Source organism: Crocodylus porosus, unplaced genomic scaffold, assembly GCF_001723895.1.
Source record: "Crocodylus porosus isolate Cpor-Errol unplaced genomic scaffold, CroPor_comp1, whole genome shotgun sequence".
Classification (NCBI taxonomy): Eukaryota; Metazoa; Chordata; order Crocodylia; family Crocodylidae; genus Crocodylus; species Crocodylus porosus.
Genome location: NW_017728916.1, coordinates 139,793 through 156,849, shown reverse-complemented (window position 1 = coordinate 156,849; position 17,057 = coordinate 139,793). Strand labels below are relative to the sequence as shown.

Sequence of the window (17,057 nt, the reverse complement as noted above, 5' to 3'; positions counted from 1 at the left end):
GATCCTCAGAAGGAAGGTGCAAAGAAGGCAAAGGGGTGCTTTAAATCTTTTCTAGCATCATATTTGTATTCTCACTTTATTATTTCTTTTCTGTAATTTTCACTCATTATGTTGTTCTGAGACCATAAAGAAAATGATCAGAACCCCCACACTTCTTCACATCTCTGGCTACCGTCATGGCAATTAAACTCTCCAATACGCAAGTGGGTGGCTGTAGCAATGGTTGCAGCTATTAGCTGGGATTATTTTAAAATGTCTTTTCCCATCAAATCTTAGACTTGTCAAATTCACCCTTAATACTTATTTATTTATTGCTGGATTGGTTTAATTGAAAGAAAAACAATCCACAAACCTCAGGGAGGAAGTACTCTGCTCCCCTGCCCTCCTAACAACCTTTGACATTATTAGCTGTGACAAATTGATTTAAAGTGTGGCTGCAGGAAGAGGAGTAGGAAATCTCTGCTCTGCCTTGTGGGTGTTGTAGTCTTCCCTGCTTCCATGTGCCTGGGCACCAATAAGGAACTGGACTCTAACTCCCAGAGCTCCTCCTAGATTTTACTGCACAGGCTCAGAGACCATATGCCTGGAGGGGGTGGTTACATTGTGTCTATTGTATGGGTTTTTCTTTCCTGGCATTTGCACATTTAACAGGAGGTTTAAATTGGGAGTGAAAAGCATGGCTGATGAGCAAGAAATCATGTGCAAACTGGAGAGCATCAAAGAGATCAGGTATGTTTTCTTTTGTGCAGCATCAGTTACATGAAGCTTTTTCCCCTTTCTCTTTATGGCATAGATAATGTACACTGACTTGAAAGTAGCTATTGTTATGCTACCAAATGAAAAAAACCCCAACCCCATAGCACCCCAGAAAAATCAGAGCCCTTATGATAGAAGATGGGCATCATATTTCTTTAAACAAACAAAAAAAAGTAGAAAGCTACTGCTTTTGACAACCAATGCCTGTGGAAGCAAATTGTAAGGTGGTGATTATCATGTACTTCCAAAGAATTACCCTCAAGCAATAAAAGGAGGGGAAGGAGTATGTTGTAGCAGCGGATGAACCCCTTAATCTGTTTAAAGAACAGCAGCATAAGGATTTTTTAAAATTCTTGTACACTGCTAGAATGAGAATTTTGGTTGCTTTCTTTTTGGTTTGTTTGCAGGTTTTGGTCCCATCCGTTCTTAACTTCCTTCTTGCAGGTTGCATAATGCACATATTTAATGGGATATAGAGGAGAAGTGGGCATAACAATGGCAGGATATAATGAGTGCATGTGGAAACAGAAGGGCTGCTCTAAAAATGAGGGAGGTGGGGCTGGAAAGTAGTTTCCAAAAAATTAAAATGGTTGGTGAGCCAGAATGACCTGTTATAGTGTCTGCTTAGCAAAGGCTCCAGGATATATATACTGCAACACTGTTATGGACTGCAGAGGAATTTGGGGTTTATTGTGGGGGTCGTAGTGGGAACAAACAAAAACTGTGTCCTACAGAGATTTGCTTAGCTGGTTTATTTCCCGCTTTCATCCCCATTTTGGAGAAAAGGCGGGGGATGAGGGGGTAGGGTAAAACGTGGAGGTTCTTTTCCCGGTTCTCTTTCTGTTGTTTATAGAGGACTCTGGGGGCCAAGGGGAGTGGGGAGATGTTACAAGGGTGATGAAGCAGGGACATAATAGCTTTAGAGCTGCTTCTGCCTTCCTTAGAGAGGCAACCAGGAAGGCAGGCAGCTGGAGCCCTCCACTCTTCTGTGTCATCTAATCTACCATTAATTTTTATATAGTGTCCTTCATGCAGTGAATTGCAGGATGTGATGCAGGGGGAGTCAATCAAACTGCAATGCATGGCACTGGCATGGATTGTCTTTAAATGGCATGTTTGCGCCTTTTGACTTCTGAACATCATGGCTTGCTTATTTCCTCAGTTGTCTGCAATTAGTACGGATCTGTGAATTTAATAGTAAAGGCTCATGGTTGTAGGGAAAGTAACTGCAATAATTTTGCAAGTAAATGGAAGATGCAGTAAACAGCCCTGGCTAGGATACAGCTGTATATATTTATTTGTGTGTGTACTATGCTGATCCACATCATGGATTGTATTGTATATTTTTGTATTGAAAAATTTAAAAGAGGGAATCAATAATAAGAAATCAGAAATTGCCAGTGCAGCACAATCAGCTTTAATCCCCTGCTAACTGATTATTAAAAGAAACAGATATCAAAAGCACAAAATAGGAGCTGGCAGTAATGGTAATTTTATCATTATTGCACCTTATCAAAATATTATGACTCTCTTATGACAAGAATTGAAAAGAGAAAGTTATGTTGCTAGGCAAGGGCCCAATCTTTTCTCCTGCAAAGAGTACAAATGAGTACGTGTCGTAAGACCAAACCCCACAAAATCTTCTTTGTATCCTGGAATTCTCTACAGCAAGGGAGCGGACAGCAAATATTTCCCAGACTTCCAGTGATGCTCTGAAACTTTTGTGCTGAAACATCAAGAGTAATTTTTAAAGCACAGACTTAGCTGTGGCTGATCACAGTTCTGCTGAGATTCAATTATTCTAATATAGGATTTAAAATATCTGCCTGATTTTTTTTTTTTTTCCCCCTCTAGTTGTTACAATAGCTTGCATTCAGCAACGTCAAATACATTTAGATTTCTGATGATGATAATGTCCGAAGGTGACTTTTTACTTGTAGTTATTTAATACACTTTACTATTGTAAGTACTGCCTTTATTCATTGTGGTACCAAGAAAATGACATGAATATCTTTAAAACATTTTTAAAAACTGTCAAAGAGTGAATTCTGGTTGTCACACTGACCTAAGGCCCATTTAAGTGAACCCTCAGGATTCCCCCAGTGAAGAGGGTGAGAGAATGAGAATGAAACACTCATGACAGATGTTAGTTATGTTGGTTAATGTGCTACTGGATGCCGGGTAGATACTAGAGGGGTAAGAGAAGTATAAGCATCTCAATAGAAAAGACAAGAATAGAAGAAGCAAGGGCAGATTCAATTAGATAACCAAAATTAAGTCTTTTATTTTCAAAAATATTTTATGCGGCCAGATTGTAACAGAAAAAGTTCATTATCTGTGCGTGTTTTTTTACTGTAAAAAATTAATTGCTTGGGTTGAAACAGACCACTGCAACTCTGTATCATTTGGGCAGCACATGGTAAGTCAGTGATGAGCAATAGCAATGAAGCTAACCTGTCTATTTTCATTGTCTTCAAAAAATAAATGGAATATATATTTAAAAATAGAGAGAAAGGAAACGTGTTCTTAGCTTCATTAGTCAAAGCTGCTGTTATTACTAAAGATGTTTTAAGCGGAGTCAAAGACAGTGATGATGTTAATGTCGAATTAGTATGGTCTATGCTTTTAACAAGACACTTGTATACAGAAAAGAGAAAATGAGAAAAGCAATTTCCTTGATGCAAATGTATTACATACATTCAGAATAGCAGGTTCTCTCATTACCACATATGAAATTGGTCAGGCAAATCCAGTACATCCTTCTCCAAGTCCTTCTTCAAGAGTTGCTTCTGTTATGATATCTGGAAAAAATAAAGGAACAGCTTAGAAGAGAATGACTCCACTTTAAAAAAAATTCATTGTATATTTAATCAAGCATAAATATTTGGATTGTATCACTCCCACCCATTTTATGATACTCCTTCTCTGCACCAGCCTCAAATCTGCCAGTGCAAACTCTTGCACCTGGACAGAGTGCCACTGAACACAAAGATACTCTACAAAAATGCAAAGATCAGAAGATCTGGGTGCAGGATTGGTATCACAGATTGCAAGCTTTTCTGAGCAGAGGTTGTTTTCAACTTGTCAGAGACCGACTAGCATCCCTGAGATGTTATTGAAAAACAAACAGTTAATCACAATACAGTTTTACTTGAATAGGATTCTTCAGAGCATGTTAAGTAAATACCTGTCCTGACCTCTAAGACACTGGAATATAAACATTGTAAGCCTATAAACAGATGTGGTTTTTGGAGCAGGATCAGTTGTGTTGGGATGTGTCCTGGGACAGCTGATCCGCTTCCTTGGTGTCAACAGATATTGCTGGGGCCTCTGCTCCATTGGGTGGGGCCTCTGCCACTTGGAGCTTCAAGGACCTGATTTTGTAGGACAGTAGTCCTGAGTGATGCATCTGCAAAAGAGGCAACCCCCCAATGTGGGGTTTGCTTATTGCACACCATGGGTATCCCCCCCTGCAGGAGATTCCTGCAGCATGCGTATCTGGCTGTGGTGCCCTGACTTGTTCTGCACCTCATGGGGGTTTCCCCACTTGAAGACATGTACCTTGGGTAAGGGCATCCCCTCCAGGGAGATTCCCAAGGTGTGCAATAAGCAAGCAGATGTCCTCCATTTAAGGCATCACAAACTGCAACTACCTTTGGTCACAGCAACATTGACAGGCACTTGGAGCATGACAGAGGTCTAGGACATCTGCTTGCTTGCAAATCGTGCAACCATAAAAAATGTTATGGTGTCACAAGATGACATCTATTTGCACACTAAGGCAGGATCCAGACGTAGGCATGTGTGGTTTGTGGCATGGTCTGCTGCACCACAAACTGCACGTGTTGTATGTTTGTTAAACCGCGTGCGGTGCTGCTAATTTGCTGCGCTGGGGCAAATTTTTCTATCAGGATTTGTGGGGAGCAAAAAAATTCTCCCCCCCTGCCAAGCCATGCAAAGCATGCCAAAGTGCTATGTGCTGGAACAAAGATGGAGGCGGGGGAGCAGGCAGCCCTCATCCTGAGGCACACAGGGAGCTGTTTGCTCCCCCATCTTGAGGCATGCTACATCCCAGCTAGCTGCTCTGTGGTTGGTTTGGGTGCAGTGTACCTTGAGACAGGGCTCCACATGCCTGATGGGGCTCCACAGCGGAGCTCTTGCACCTAGGTATGGAGAGACAGGGGAGCAGGTAGCCATGGGCTGGCTCGAGGCACACTGCACCCCAGCTAGCCAGGGAGTGGCTGGCTGGGATGCAGGGTGCCTTAATGCGGGGGTCTGCAGCATGTGGAAACCGGGGAGCGGGCAGCCCTAGGCTATGCCCCAGCCAGTCCCACCCCCACCCACGGAGCAGGACAATGTGTCCCACTGCAAATCACAAGAGCAGGGGCATGCGCTGCAGCACAAGGTAGCGACACAAATTTGTGCCATTCATATTTGTGCTGCTGCAAGTGCATACCCCTGCTCATGTGGACACGGCCTAAGAAAAACATACCCGAAGACTCATTGCATTAATTCACTTCCTTTTGTAAACAGCAAAATTTAATATGAACATAAAAATACATTAATTTTCTAAAACCTTTCTTGCCCCTGTAATTGGTGAGAAATTTCCTTGCTAAGTATCTTCAAACTTGCTACAAGCTACCAGAAATAATGCCATACTTTGCAGCTTTTCTTCATGATTTTCATCAGATTACCAATTAGTAAACTTCTCTTTGTGCAGGCAAAATCAGCACTGTTACTTCTGAGAGCACAACATATAACAGCTTTATTGTCATTGCCCGATAACTACCCTGTTGTAGTTTTTAAAACTCTTAAGTGACCATTAATCCTTGACAGGCTAATAAACTTTGGCTTGAGCCACTGGAACGGAAATCAAGTCAGCAACTGCTTTATTGTTGACAGAAGCATTGCCGCAGGCTGCAAAAATCGATGCATTCAGGTAGCCAGTTGTTTTGACATGATCTTTGGCTTTCTTAGGGGAAGACTTATTGCTATAGGGCTAGTTCCAACAAAGGACTCATGTGGCCCCACTAGGACACTGTCCGACCACCAGCCTATTGTGGGTGGAGGCCCCTTCCATCCAGCCTTTTGAAGCTTTGTTGCTGTGCAGAAAAGAATTCAAGATTCACTGGGCTGGAAAAACGCAAGAAAGGACATGAGTTGCAATCTCATGTTAAAGGCACTCAGTCAGGGGTGGATGATTTCTGTATTCTATCCAATGACTGTTTAATGTAACATAGATAAAATGGGGGGCCCCGTCTCCTCCTCCAGCTATGCTTTAAATCAAAATGGTGCCCCCCGTTGCATTGTGTGTGGATCCCAACCTTGTTGGAGTGTTATAGGTCTCTCAGTCCCCTCTGGATTGAGCCTGTCAGGATGCTTGTTTGAGGAATGGCTCATCTCTAGTCCCAGATGGGCTTAACTATGAGGTAGTTAAGCTGCTCAGCATTGTTGCAGGTTGGGCAGTTCTGGACATACACAGGGACATGTGGGGAACTTTAAACTACAAAAGTGAGGTTCCCCTGGAGCACAGGTGGGAGTTTTCAGGACTCCCGTTTTTATTTAGATGCATAAACTCCACCCAGAACTTTTGAACTCCCCCCTCCACCTTGATACCCAACTGGTTCATTGAGCTGCCATTTTTGCCCTCCTGGACTGACCCCAATTCTTCAAAACGGAGACAGTTGGTTTCCTTGTGAAACAACATATGCTCATGTTTATCTCTATGAAACATATATTTTCTTTATTACCATATGACATATGAAACATTAATGTATGTCATTATAAAATGTTCATCAAGCAACTAAAACTTAAAAATCTGTAGGGAAAAAAAAAAGTCACGGTCTGATGAGTAAGTATATTTAGAAAAGCATTCATAGCAAGCTTAAATACATGTCCCATGTCTTTGTAAATGTCTTTTACTGATCTCTGAGCTGACCCAGTTCTATAGCTGGCTTTGTACTGTGCACATACATCTCTGCTCCCAGCTTTTCTGCTCCCTGCTGCAATCATGCTGATCAGAAGCAGCATTAATTCAGACCTTTTCATTCAAAGAGATTTTTTTGTTTCATTTTCAAGACTATTTTCAAATGATGTCATGTGACGAAGACCTTTTCTTTGCTTTGTTGCAGTGAAGCATTTAAACTCTCATTCAGACTTCCAAAAAGATTTGTGTCATGCTCCCCCCCACCCTTATTATCACTGCCAGACAGTCCTGAGATGGGAATGATGCACAAGAGAGATGCAATGTGTGGTACTGTTTTTGGATCTGAAGCTAACCTAACCTTCAGTTCTTGATTTGAGCTGGGGGAATTCTTCTAATTTTACTGCCACCCAGAGAAGTCATAGTGGGTAGATAGAATCTGTTGCCCAAAAATGTTATTCTGCTCCTCTTGAAATTTGTTAGGTGTATTTTGATTTCTTAACCAAATGTTGGCATCCTGCTTTGGCTTTCATTTCCTACTTGCTTGAAGCTCTTAACGACTTTGCAAACACACCTGGGGTGGAATCAGAAGTGCTGGAGACCCCAGCAAGCATTGTATTTGATCAGTACAGTCTAGGAACCGGAAGCCAGGGGAAATGAGAGAAGGCTTAGCAGAAGCAATGCCATAGCCTTCACAATAGCACAGCTGGTGAGCACAGCTCTAATGAAAGCTGGAGCAGGGTCTGATGACTATTCCTAGTGCAGTTCACAGAGGAGCACTTAGTACAGCTGTAAGCAGGAGCCAGATGTGAATGACACAGCTTTGTGTTATTGCCTTGTGAGTCTTGGTCATGTAAAGAAATAGAAGGAAGGGACTATGCATCACCATCTTGAAGCAGATTTAAATCTCCTCTACATAGTTAATAAGGAAAACCATGCTGTAGGAGTAGTGTCAACATGGAGCCTTAGTAGGAGACAGAGAGAGAGAAGAGAGGAGATTCACTTTCACCCTTAGAGCCCTTCAAGGAAACGGAAGGTTTTTCAGAATATGCTGACTGGTGGCGGGGGGGCGCGGTACGGGCAAGGGGTTTTTAAACGCTATCATCCTATGCTTATGAAACAAGCACCGTAAGGAGACATCAGGCTAGATGACCCCTTACTCCCAGGAGATACATTTCTATAAGTCTGCGGGTGCTGGAGAGGGAAGCAGCTTTAGTCTGTGAAATGAACAATTGCCTCCCAGGTTTGACAGCCGTCAGTTCCCAGAAAAAAAGTTTACAGCCAATTACTGCAGCGTGCAGTAATTCAAATCCCACTGAAGACAACAGTCTTACCTTGCTCTTTTTTCCATAAAAGCAGATCAGGGCCACTGACAGCTGAGGCACACAGCACTCATTAGGACCAAATCCGCCATATAAATAATGGAATCTGGAAAATAAAATTAATAAAATAAAATCCCATATAAATACAGGAATCTGGAAAATACATTCTGGGGTCAATATGGTTCCCACTGAACTTTGTGGGAGTCTTGGTTATTGGCTTGAATTGGTGCAGGAACAAGCTATCTAAATGTAGATAAAACTCTGTTTCTCCCAAGCCTCTTCCTACTCATGTAGGGAATCTACTATGTCACTTTAATGTACTTGGTGCCAAACCTGAATCATCAGTGCAGTAGAGGGAATGTCATTAAGCAGAAATGCCACAATCTTGCTTTGTGCAGCAGTGGCTGAAGTGAAGTCATGAGATACTGGAGATCTAAGCAAGCTCAATTACTAGTCTTTGGAAACTGAAGACTGGAGTACAACTCACCCATGGCCCTAGCTAAATTGGGTTGGGAAATAAGAGTCTCTTGTCTGTCCAGTCAACCGTTTTCAAACTGATGTAGCCTGAACCAATGTTAAGTCACAACAATAGAAGGCATAGTCTCTGAACAACCAGACCTTCTATCTTAGCTTTAGAAAGACAGACATTGCCCAGACTGCATGGCTTTTAAGCATGAAATGTGGGGTGGTACCATTTTAAAAGGAATAAACAAAAACTGGAAGGCAAAAAACCAGGAGTGGCAGGTCCAAATAGCCTCAAAGGGGCAAGAGCTTGGTTGAGAATCAAAAGAACATGCTATAAACTGCAGGTGGGATTTTAGATGTTTGGAAATGCCATCAGAGCTTCTATTATCCTATTAGATTTACCAGCTGCCCATATACCCCTACCAGCATATGTTTTATATTTTAACCCCTTAAACAGCAATTATTATTATAATAAAAATTAAATCCGCTATTACACAATTTCTACCATGTACCCTCCAAAAGATGTCTTGCATACCCCAGGGGTATGTGTACCACAGTTTGAGAATCCCTGCTCTAGAACTTCCTTTGCACAAAGCAGAAGTGTACATTTCAGTGGCTCAAACTAGTATTGGCATAATTGGTAATATGACATAATTTCCATTTTATAGTCTGTTTCACAGAGCCCACTTTAAATCCAAAGGGTGTAAATATCACCTCGTAGCACCTGGTATTCTGTTCTCTTAGCATCCAGGTTTACTCACAACGCACTGATTACAGTTAATTGTACTGATATCTGTCTGGGTTTATACTGACTGCTAAATCATGGTCAGTTTCATGGCATGCAATTTGATTATTTCATGTAACAAAACAGAAACAACAACATAGCAATAGAGCTGGGATTAGAACCTAAGGGTGTGTACAGAAGTTGATTTTTTTCACTATTTAAAACACTTTATTGCCGTGACTTAACAGAAGGGCACAGCTTTACGGCACTATAAAAATGGGTACAGCGCTTCAAATGAACCTTTGTTAAGCAAGGTATTAAATTTGAAGTGCTGTATTTTACAGCACTTTTGCAACCTACAGCACTGCAAATAAGTTCTGTATGCTAGTCAAAATTCTGACCGGTGGAGGCAACCAGAAGGCTGCAGAGCACCCCTTGCCTCCTAGCCGGGAAAGTACAGGGAGGTTCAGAAGCACCCACACCAAACACTGCACTTCTGTCATGTTTAAGAGCACTTGATAGTGCTCTAAATTAGTGCTGTAAAATATGCACAGAGCAGTGTACTTACCTGAGGAGTTCCACAGCTCTAGGATTCCATACAGACCATATCACCCTTTCACAAGCATACGTTGTTTTGTCTACTCTTTCCTGCCAGACCCTTGCTAGTGGTGAACACATTTGCTTGCATCTACAGTTATGTCTCTTAGATTTCTCTTAAGCAGAATTTACTTGCAGTTGTCCCTTTAGGTTTATAATGTCTGTTGGCTTACAGGAATAAAACTTTGCAGATGGAAAAGATCAAGGCACGTCTCAAGGCAGAGTTTGAAGCCCTGGAATCAGAGGAGAGGCATTTGAAGGAATACAAGCAGGAGATGGACCTTCTGCTGCAGGAGAAAATGGCCCACGTGGAGGAGTTGAGGCTGATCCATGCTGATATCAATGTGGTATGTAGCCTGTGGACAGTGTGAGCCATATATCAATATCTATATCTAGATGTATCCCTCTGGGGCAATTCATATGAAACTACATTTGACAGATCAGAGATTTACAACCTGGGGCTCCACTGACACCAGGCAAGGAACATTCAGCTGATGTTGGATATGTTGATGGGAATCACCACTGATGCTTATCTGTATCAAAGAAGATTTTTAGTAACAGGCATGAGGTGTAATTTTGGGGTCAGGGCCTAGATAACCCAGCTCATTGTTGGTATAACTTTTTTCCAGCAGCCACAGTAATGTTTTCCTTTCATTTCCTAGTAAATAACCTTTTGAGTCCTATCTAATTTAGCATCTTTTGTAATTGGCTGGGATATAGCTTGTAGCTTTTTGAGGTGTACAGCTCTTAACATAGGAGAGCCTTTGTCCTTGATTGGAGACACTAAGCACTAAGGAAGTAAAGAGAAATAGCAAGAGAAGGGACACTACACAAAAAAGGAAAATGCAATATTTAGAAGACTGCAATTTTAAACCCATGGCTTCTACACCCTATGGTTATAAAATGTTTCTAGCTACAGGGATGCTTGGGATCTGTAGTAGAAAAGGAAAAACTCCAAGTCTTAGGCAGGCACAAATGGGTGCTTTGTATTCAGCCTACATTTATTTATCATGAGATTTGTTTCTCTTCCTCCCAGCTGTTCCTTAACATTGTCTACTTTCACCTTGTTTTTCCCTATCACATTATCTTTCTGTCTGCTGTTTTTCTTACTCCTTTTGTCTAACAGGTTCCCAACAAAATCAGAATCAAACTTTTGAACCCAGGGTGTTTGGCACAATTTGAAACAAGACAAAAAGTTTGGCCTGCTCTAGCAGAGTGGTTTTATTTCATTTTAACACTGAGCAAGAATCTTTTCAAAGCTTCTTATTCAGCAATCCAGCCTTTTAGCTATTCCTCTTGTGCAGAAAAAGGTATAAGATGAATCCTTCTGTGAGACTGCCTCACATATTTGATAAGACAATGCCTTGCCTAAGAACTGCTTCCTTGCCCCTCCTCTACCCTCTGTATTTGACCTTGTCATTGTCTGTGTATTCTCTAACAATTTCAATATGAAAAGTTCTGCTCTCAAAAGGACATCGCTGTACTCTGCCATCTCTGGCTGAGGGTTCAGAGACTAGTGAATGAAACAATCCATTAAGCAAGTATTTCCTCCTGTTTCAGATGGAGAACACCATCAAGCAGTCTGAGAATGACCTCAACAAGCTCTTGGAATCCACTCGACGCCTGCATGAAGAGTACAAGCCCCTGAAAGAGCATGTCGATGCTTTGCGGATGACTCTAGGCTTGCAGAGGCTGCCAGATCTCTGTGAGGAGGAAGAAAAACTCTCCCTTGAGTAAGTCTTGAGATCAAGCACTACCTGGCATTCTAGCCAATCATGCTTTGCAAGATATTTCTGGTGTCGGCTGGAAGGTGGAAACTGAGAAGCAAGAAATGTAATTAATGCAATTAATGAAGAGGGGATGGGGGTTCATATACGCATAACAAAAGTGAGTCAGCTCCTTTCAGGCCTATAAAAAGGTTCAATCTGAGTTTGGGGCAAAGATGAAAGTTTAATTTAGAACTGCCCAAGCAGCAAATTCCAGCTCCAAACTGCAAAATTCAAGGGCAGTTAAATGTCTCTTTTTTAATTACATGGTGCTTTTTCTAAAGGATCCATATCTTCCATCTAAATTAGCATGGGTATAGGATAAGGTGGGAGAGGAACCCAGGATTATCATCCTACTACACAGGCACGTCTACATGTTCATTAATGCGCTTTTGCTACTGCACACATTAAGTTTAGTACCTCTAATAGGAGGTACTAGATAAAGGCGCAGTAGCTGAGCTAATGTACAGGAGCAAAGGCAAACTTTTTTGGTGACACTTAATGCACAGTAGACTGTGACATGCTAATGCGCAGTAGAACAGTCCACTACGCATTAAGGCATCTTGTGATGGATGCACCCAATAAAGAGTTCCAGTTTTTTTGGCCCGTAATTACATTTCGGGTCAGGTCATGACCACGCAATGCCCACTAGGACTTGCAGCCCCACTTTTGGTCAATGTTCATCCACAATAACTGAGTTTCTGTGGACCTTGCAACCTCGAGCATCAGTGCTACAACTTCTAGTTTGATATCTGTTGTAGTAGTTGACAGAGCATATGTCTACGTGAGATGCTATGGTGCAGTAGCTACTGAATCCGGATGGCTGTATCTCTGGTAAAAGCATTAATGACATTCTTCCCATATGAGACCCAGAAAGGCAAGTTAATAATGCTTCTGCAAAGAATGGCTCCTTGCACGTCAGAAAGAAATGACAAACTCTGCCATTTTGGCTTCTTGTATGAAGTAATAATAGAGTAGGGTCTGCAGGTTTCTTGCTGATCCACTGCGAATGATCTCATCCCTTCTGGCCTTAGAAGATATGAAACGAGTCACAGAACTCATGTCTAAAGCTTTAGATTAAATGTGACTAATGAATGCATTTCTTCGTCTTAAGATTGCAAATAAAACTGAAAACAAGAACATGACATTGATTTTTTTTTTTTTTTTGTAAAATATTTTATTAACTTGCATAACCCCCTTCCCCCAAATAGCTATACTACTTATTGCAATCTATATCTGTTATTGGTTAGATCTGTCCAGTTTTACCAGTCTATTTTATTATTTATTGGGTGTCAGAGGACTTATGGTTATGGTCACCAGCTATATTTTAACACTCAGGGCAAATACAAATCAATCACTAAAAATGAAAATATTAAATACTTTAAAGAAAAAATTCTTCATTTTAAGTTTCAAATTATGACCATTTAAACTGAGGCCTAAACTTTATAATAAACTTCTATAATAATTTAAGTTAAAAAAAGGAAGAAACATTTTGGCAGCACATGTTTACTGCCCATGAATGATGCCAAACATAGGACTGAAGAAGATAATTAATTGACTAAGTACCTGAAATTAGTGCTTGTTGAAGGGCTAAACTTGCTTTTGATAGCTGTAACCTTTTTGCAGATGCATAGAAATATTTTAATTATTTTGGTTTATTTATTCTAGGTCATTTCAGTAACTCCTTTATCCAGAAAAATGGAATGGGAGTGCAAAAAGCAGGGAAGTTTGTTTTTTCCTTTCACATCTATGAATAAATCTAGGTGTGTTAAGCTAAGATCTACTAGTTTAAAAAATATTGAAAGACCTGGTGACCAGAAATCAATTAGTTAAATCCACCAGCTAAAGATGCATCCCTTGCTGTATAAATAATTTAGTTTTCAGTGCAAAATATGTTTTAATAAACTTATTTTTCTTATGGATTTGGGGCATATCTAATATAATTTTATTTTAATAAAACAATTTTAAAGTTCTGGCCTTTTTCATTTGACTAGAATTCCTATTTCTCTCCCAAACCAGCTCATTACAAAACACAAGTACAAAAAAATTATCTAACAAGAAATGTTATTCTCATTTTTCTAGTATGAAAATTAAGGATTTGAATTTAAAAAGCGTATTAAGCTATTTAATTTACTTAAACACACATACCTGGTTAATAAAAAAGAATTTATTATAAAGTCGAGGTCTAGTTAAAGAGAACCCTTTAGAAAGAGGTGTGGGGGCATGGGCAGGGCAATCGACCATTAGAATTGGTGACATGCATCAATTCATTTTGATCCCATTTGAAATACAATGGTTCAAATGAGTCCTTAGGGTAAGTCATTTGTCTCTTGTAGGACCCACCCCCCTCCAGGGATGAGTACAGTCCTTTATATTCGAACACAGAACAGCTATTACCAGCAATGCTTGCTACATAAAGGATGGGTCAGCAGCTGATTCTATTTTTGGTTTGTTTTCGTGCAGTTACTTTGAGAAGCAGAAAGCCGAATGGCAGACAGAACCACAGGAACCTCCCATCCCAGAATCGCTGGCAGCAGCTGCAGCTGCTGCCCAACAGCTACAAGTGGCCAGGAAGCAAGATACCAGACAGACGGCAACTTTCAGACAACAGCCACCTCCGATGAAGGTTAGGAGGTGGAATGTGGCACTTTGTCTCTTGAGTGACTGGAGTATGCTCTGTTCTGAAATGATCAGTGTTTAAAAAAAAAAAAAAAAAATGGGACCAATTCCAGTTTTGATTACACTGGGATGAATCGAGAGCAGTTCCCAAGAAGCTACCAGAACTGTAGCAGGCAGCAGGGGAGCGGATCATGCTCTCTATTGGAGAATCTCCCTTGGGGGAGAGGCAGCAGGCCTCCATTCTTCCAGCACTGCCTGAGCTTGAGAAATAGCAGTTTCCCAGAGAAAAAATACCAGCATCTAAAAAGGTCTTTTTGTTAATTTAGTAAGAACTACAGTGGAAAGTTACAGCCTAACACACTGAAATTAGAAAGAAGACATACATTTTAACACTGAAGGCAATTAAATATTGGAACAATCTACCAATGAAAGTGGTAGATTCTCCACCTCGTGATGTTTTCAGATGAAGAATAACTACATAACTGAAAGCTGTGCTGTCGTTATACACAAGTTATTGGGCTCAGTAGAGAGGGAACTGAAAAAAAAGCTATATAGGCCTCTGGTATACGGGTCAATATAAACGGTGTAATGACCCCTTCTGGATTAAATTCTATGAAACTGCAGCTGGACTACAAAACCACTTCTCTGATCCAGTTAGGCATCTTAATACAGTGCAGTCTTGTTCTAATGAACCCCTGTGGGACCAGGAGAAAAGTCCATTAAAGGAGGGTTAGTCAATTTGCTGCAACATAATAATAATAATAAAAAAAAAATCGGTTCCTGCTATTGGAATGATTAAAAGCAAGGCATTTATCATAAACGGGGTTTGTTCTAATGAGGTTGTACTGGACAAAATGTGGAGAAAAGAGAAAAATAAATTGGGATATAATATTGGAGTAAATGACATGGAGGTTGTGTTGACCATTGATTCATTTGTTTATTTAATTCAGTAAATCATTGAGCTTTCATTTGGCCTGAAGACTTTGGAAAATCCAGGGACCTCACCACAAAAGTTGGTTCCGTTTTGGTATTGAGAGCATGGAGCTTTGATTACTTTTTCCTTGGAATGAGTTAAAATAAGATGCTCAATACACAGTATGTCTCACCAGGATTTATGGATTTACTGATGAGTTTGCCAAACAGTAATAGGATGCAATATTTCATTTCAGGCCTGTTTATCCTGCCACCAACAAATTCATCGGAATGCACCCATATGCCCGCTCTGCAAAGCAAAGAGCCGGTCTCGGAATCCAAAAAAACCCAAGAGGAAACAGGATGAATGAGACATAGGAGACCATGGAGCAAGCATATGACCCATCCCAAACCCTTTCCAGTAGAACTGTAAACGTGGCCAGAATTTATCAAAGTGCAGACTCAAGTATGATCTATCCATTGTTTTCTATTTAATGTGATGTAAGCACAATGTTTCTGTTATGTCTGAATTTCCTTCCAGTCCTCAAGTTTTGGTTTTAGGAAGAGACGTGTTGATGGTGCTACACTTTCACGTTTCGGTCATTCCGTCTTTCTGACTGCTAAGCAGAGTGGAACTTCTAAAGCAAGTAGTTTAAATGCCAGTGGGCACTTCATAAATCTGATTGCCGAAAAGGAGAGATGATCCTTACCATGAAGATCCATTTGAGGATACATGTTTTATAGTTAATTACTACAGATGTGAGTTACTTCTACTGTACCCGCCAAAATGTTCCCCAGGTTTTTCCCTCTCTGCACTGTTTACCACTATAGTATCTGACTAAAAAGCAGGAATTGGCCATAATACCAGAACATTCTTAATGATCCAGTGTTACTGCAGTTAATTTTATGTCTGCTTTTTAAAAAAAGTTACTCTAATTTTCTCCTCCTAAGGAAATGCCACTTGAAGAATAGAAGTGCTTGAGTATCCATTTGCTGTGCTAAAGAACTATATCTTAATCTAACCAGCAAGATTGCACATGGCTAAGTGTAGACCACAGCTCATTTTATCAAGAGGCTTTAAGTATATGAGAGAAAACAAGGATTTAGACGGATGAGAGATCAACACATGCAGTTGGGGTTCAGATTAATGTGGTCTGATTGTCATATCCCCACAGACCAAGCGTAAAATCTAGGGAGAGAACCACATCATACCAGTCCAATGAACTGCTGAGAATAACACAGGTTCATTACATTTTAGCATCTTAACATGGCCATGTTTCAGCACTCATATGACTGACTTCGATTAAGTACTAAGGCTGAAGTCAGAAGTATTTGTGAATTGCCAATGCTCTGTAGCCCAGGAAATGAACTTGGTTCTTCAGAGAAAACTCTCAAAGATCCCTCATCTCTAACATCCATTGACTGTAACATTAACTCTTCTGTGTGTCTTTGTCCCTCTTGGTTGTATGGATCAAAAATCAGCCTTTGAATACAGGCAGGCCCAATGCCCAGTGAAGTCATGGGGAATTTCACTAGTATGCTTTTCACTGGCTGCGTCTGCATAAGACGCTTACTGCACAGTAGCTCATTATTACTGCACAGTAGCATCGCATGGCACAAAACGTGACATGATGCTACAGCACAATAGTAACGAGCTACTGCACATTCAGCAGCACCAGGAAGCTGTGTGGGGATGCTACTGCACAGTAACACACTTTTACTGCACAGTCATTTAGCATTTAGGTATGCTAGTCCTAAATGACTGTGCAGTAACAACTGTACAGTCAGTGTCTTGTGCAGATGCAACCAGTAGACTGGTTGAAAAAAATGTTGTTAAAAATTGGGTTTTTGACAAAATGATTTTTTTTTTTTTCACCAAAATGTCATTTTTTTTAAAAGCTTAAATTTTCCACAAAGAAAGCAAAAAGGCCATTTCCCAAGCAATTCTAGGCCAGGACCAACTGTGTTTCCTT

The 17,057-nt window shown here is 40.6% G+C and overlaps 1 protein-coding gene across 1 annotated transcript; it reads left to right on the top strand.

Moving 5' to 3' along the window:
- Window positions 1–554: 554 nt before the first annotated feature.
- ZC4H2 (zinc finger C4H2-type containing) lies at window positions 555–16,769 on the top strand. Its single transcript, XM_019536190.1, has 5 exons — window positions 555–729; window positions 9,963–10,134; window positions 11,348–11,520; window positions 14,017–14,179; window positions 15,342–16,769. The coding sequence occupies exons 1-5, from the start codon at window positions 677–679 to the stop codon at window positions 15,453–15,455; spliced, it is 675 nt and encodes a 224-aa protein (XP_019391735.1). The 5' UTR covers window positions 555–676; the 3' UTR covers window positions 15,456–16,769.
- The last annotated feature ends 288 nt before the right edge of the window (window positions 16,770–17,057 follow it).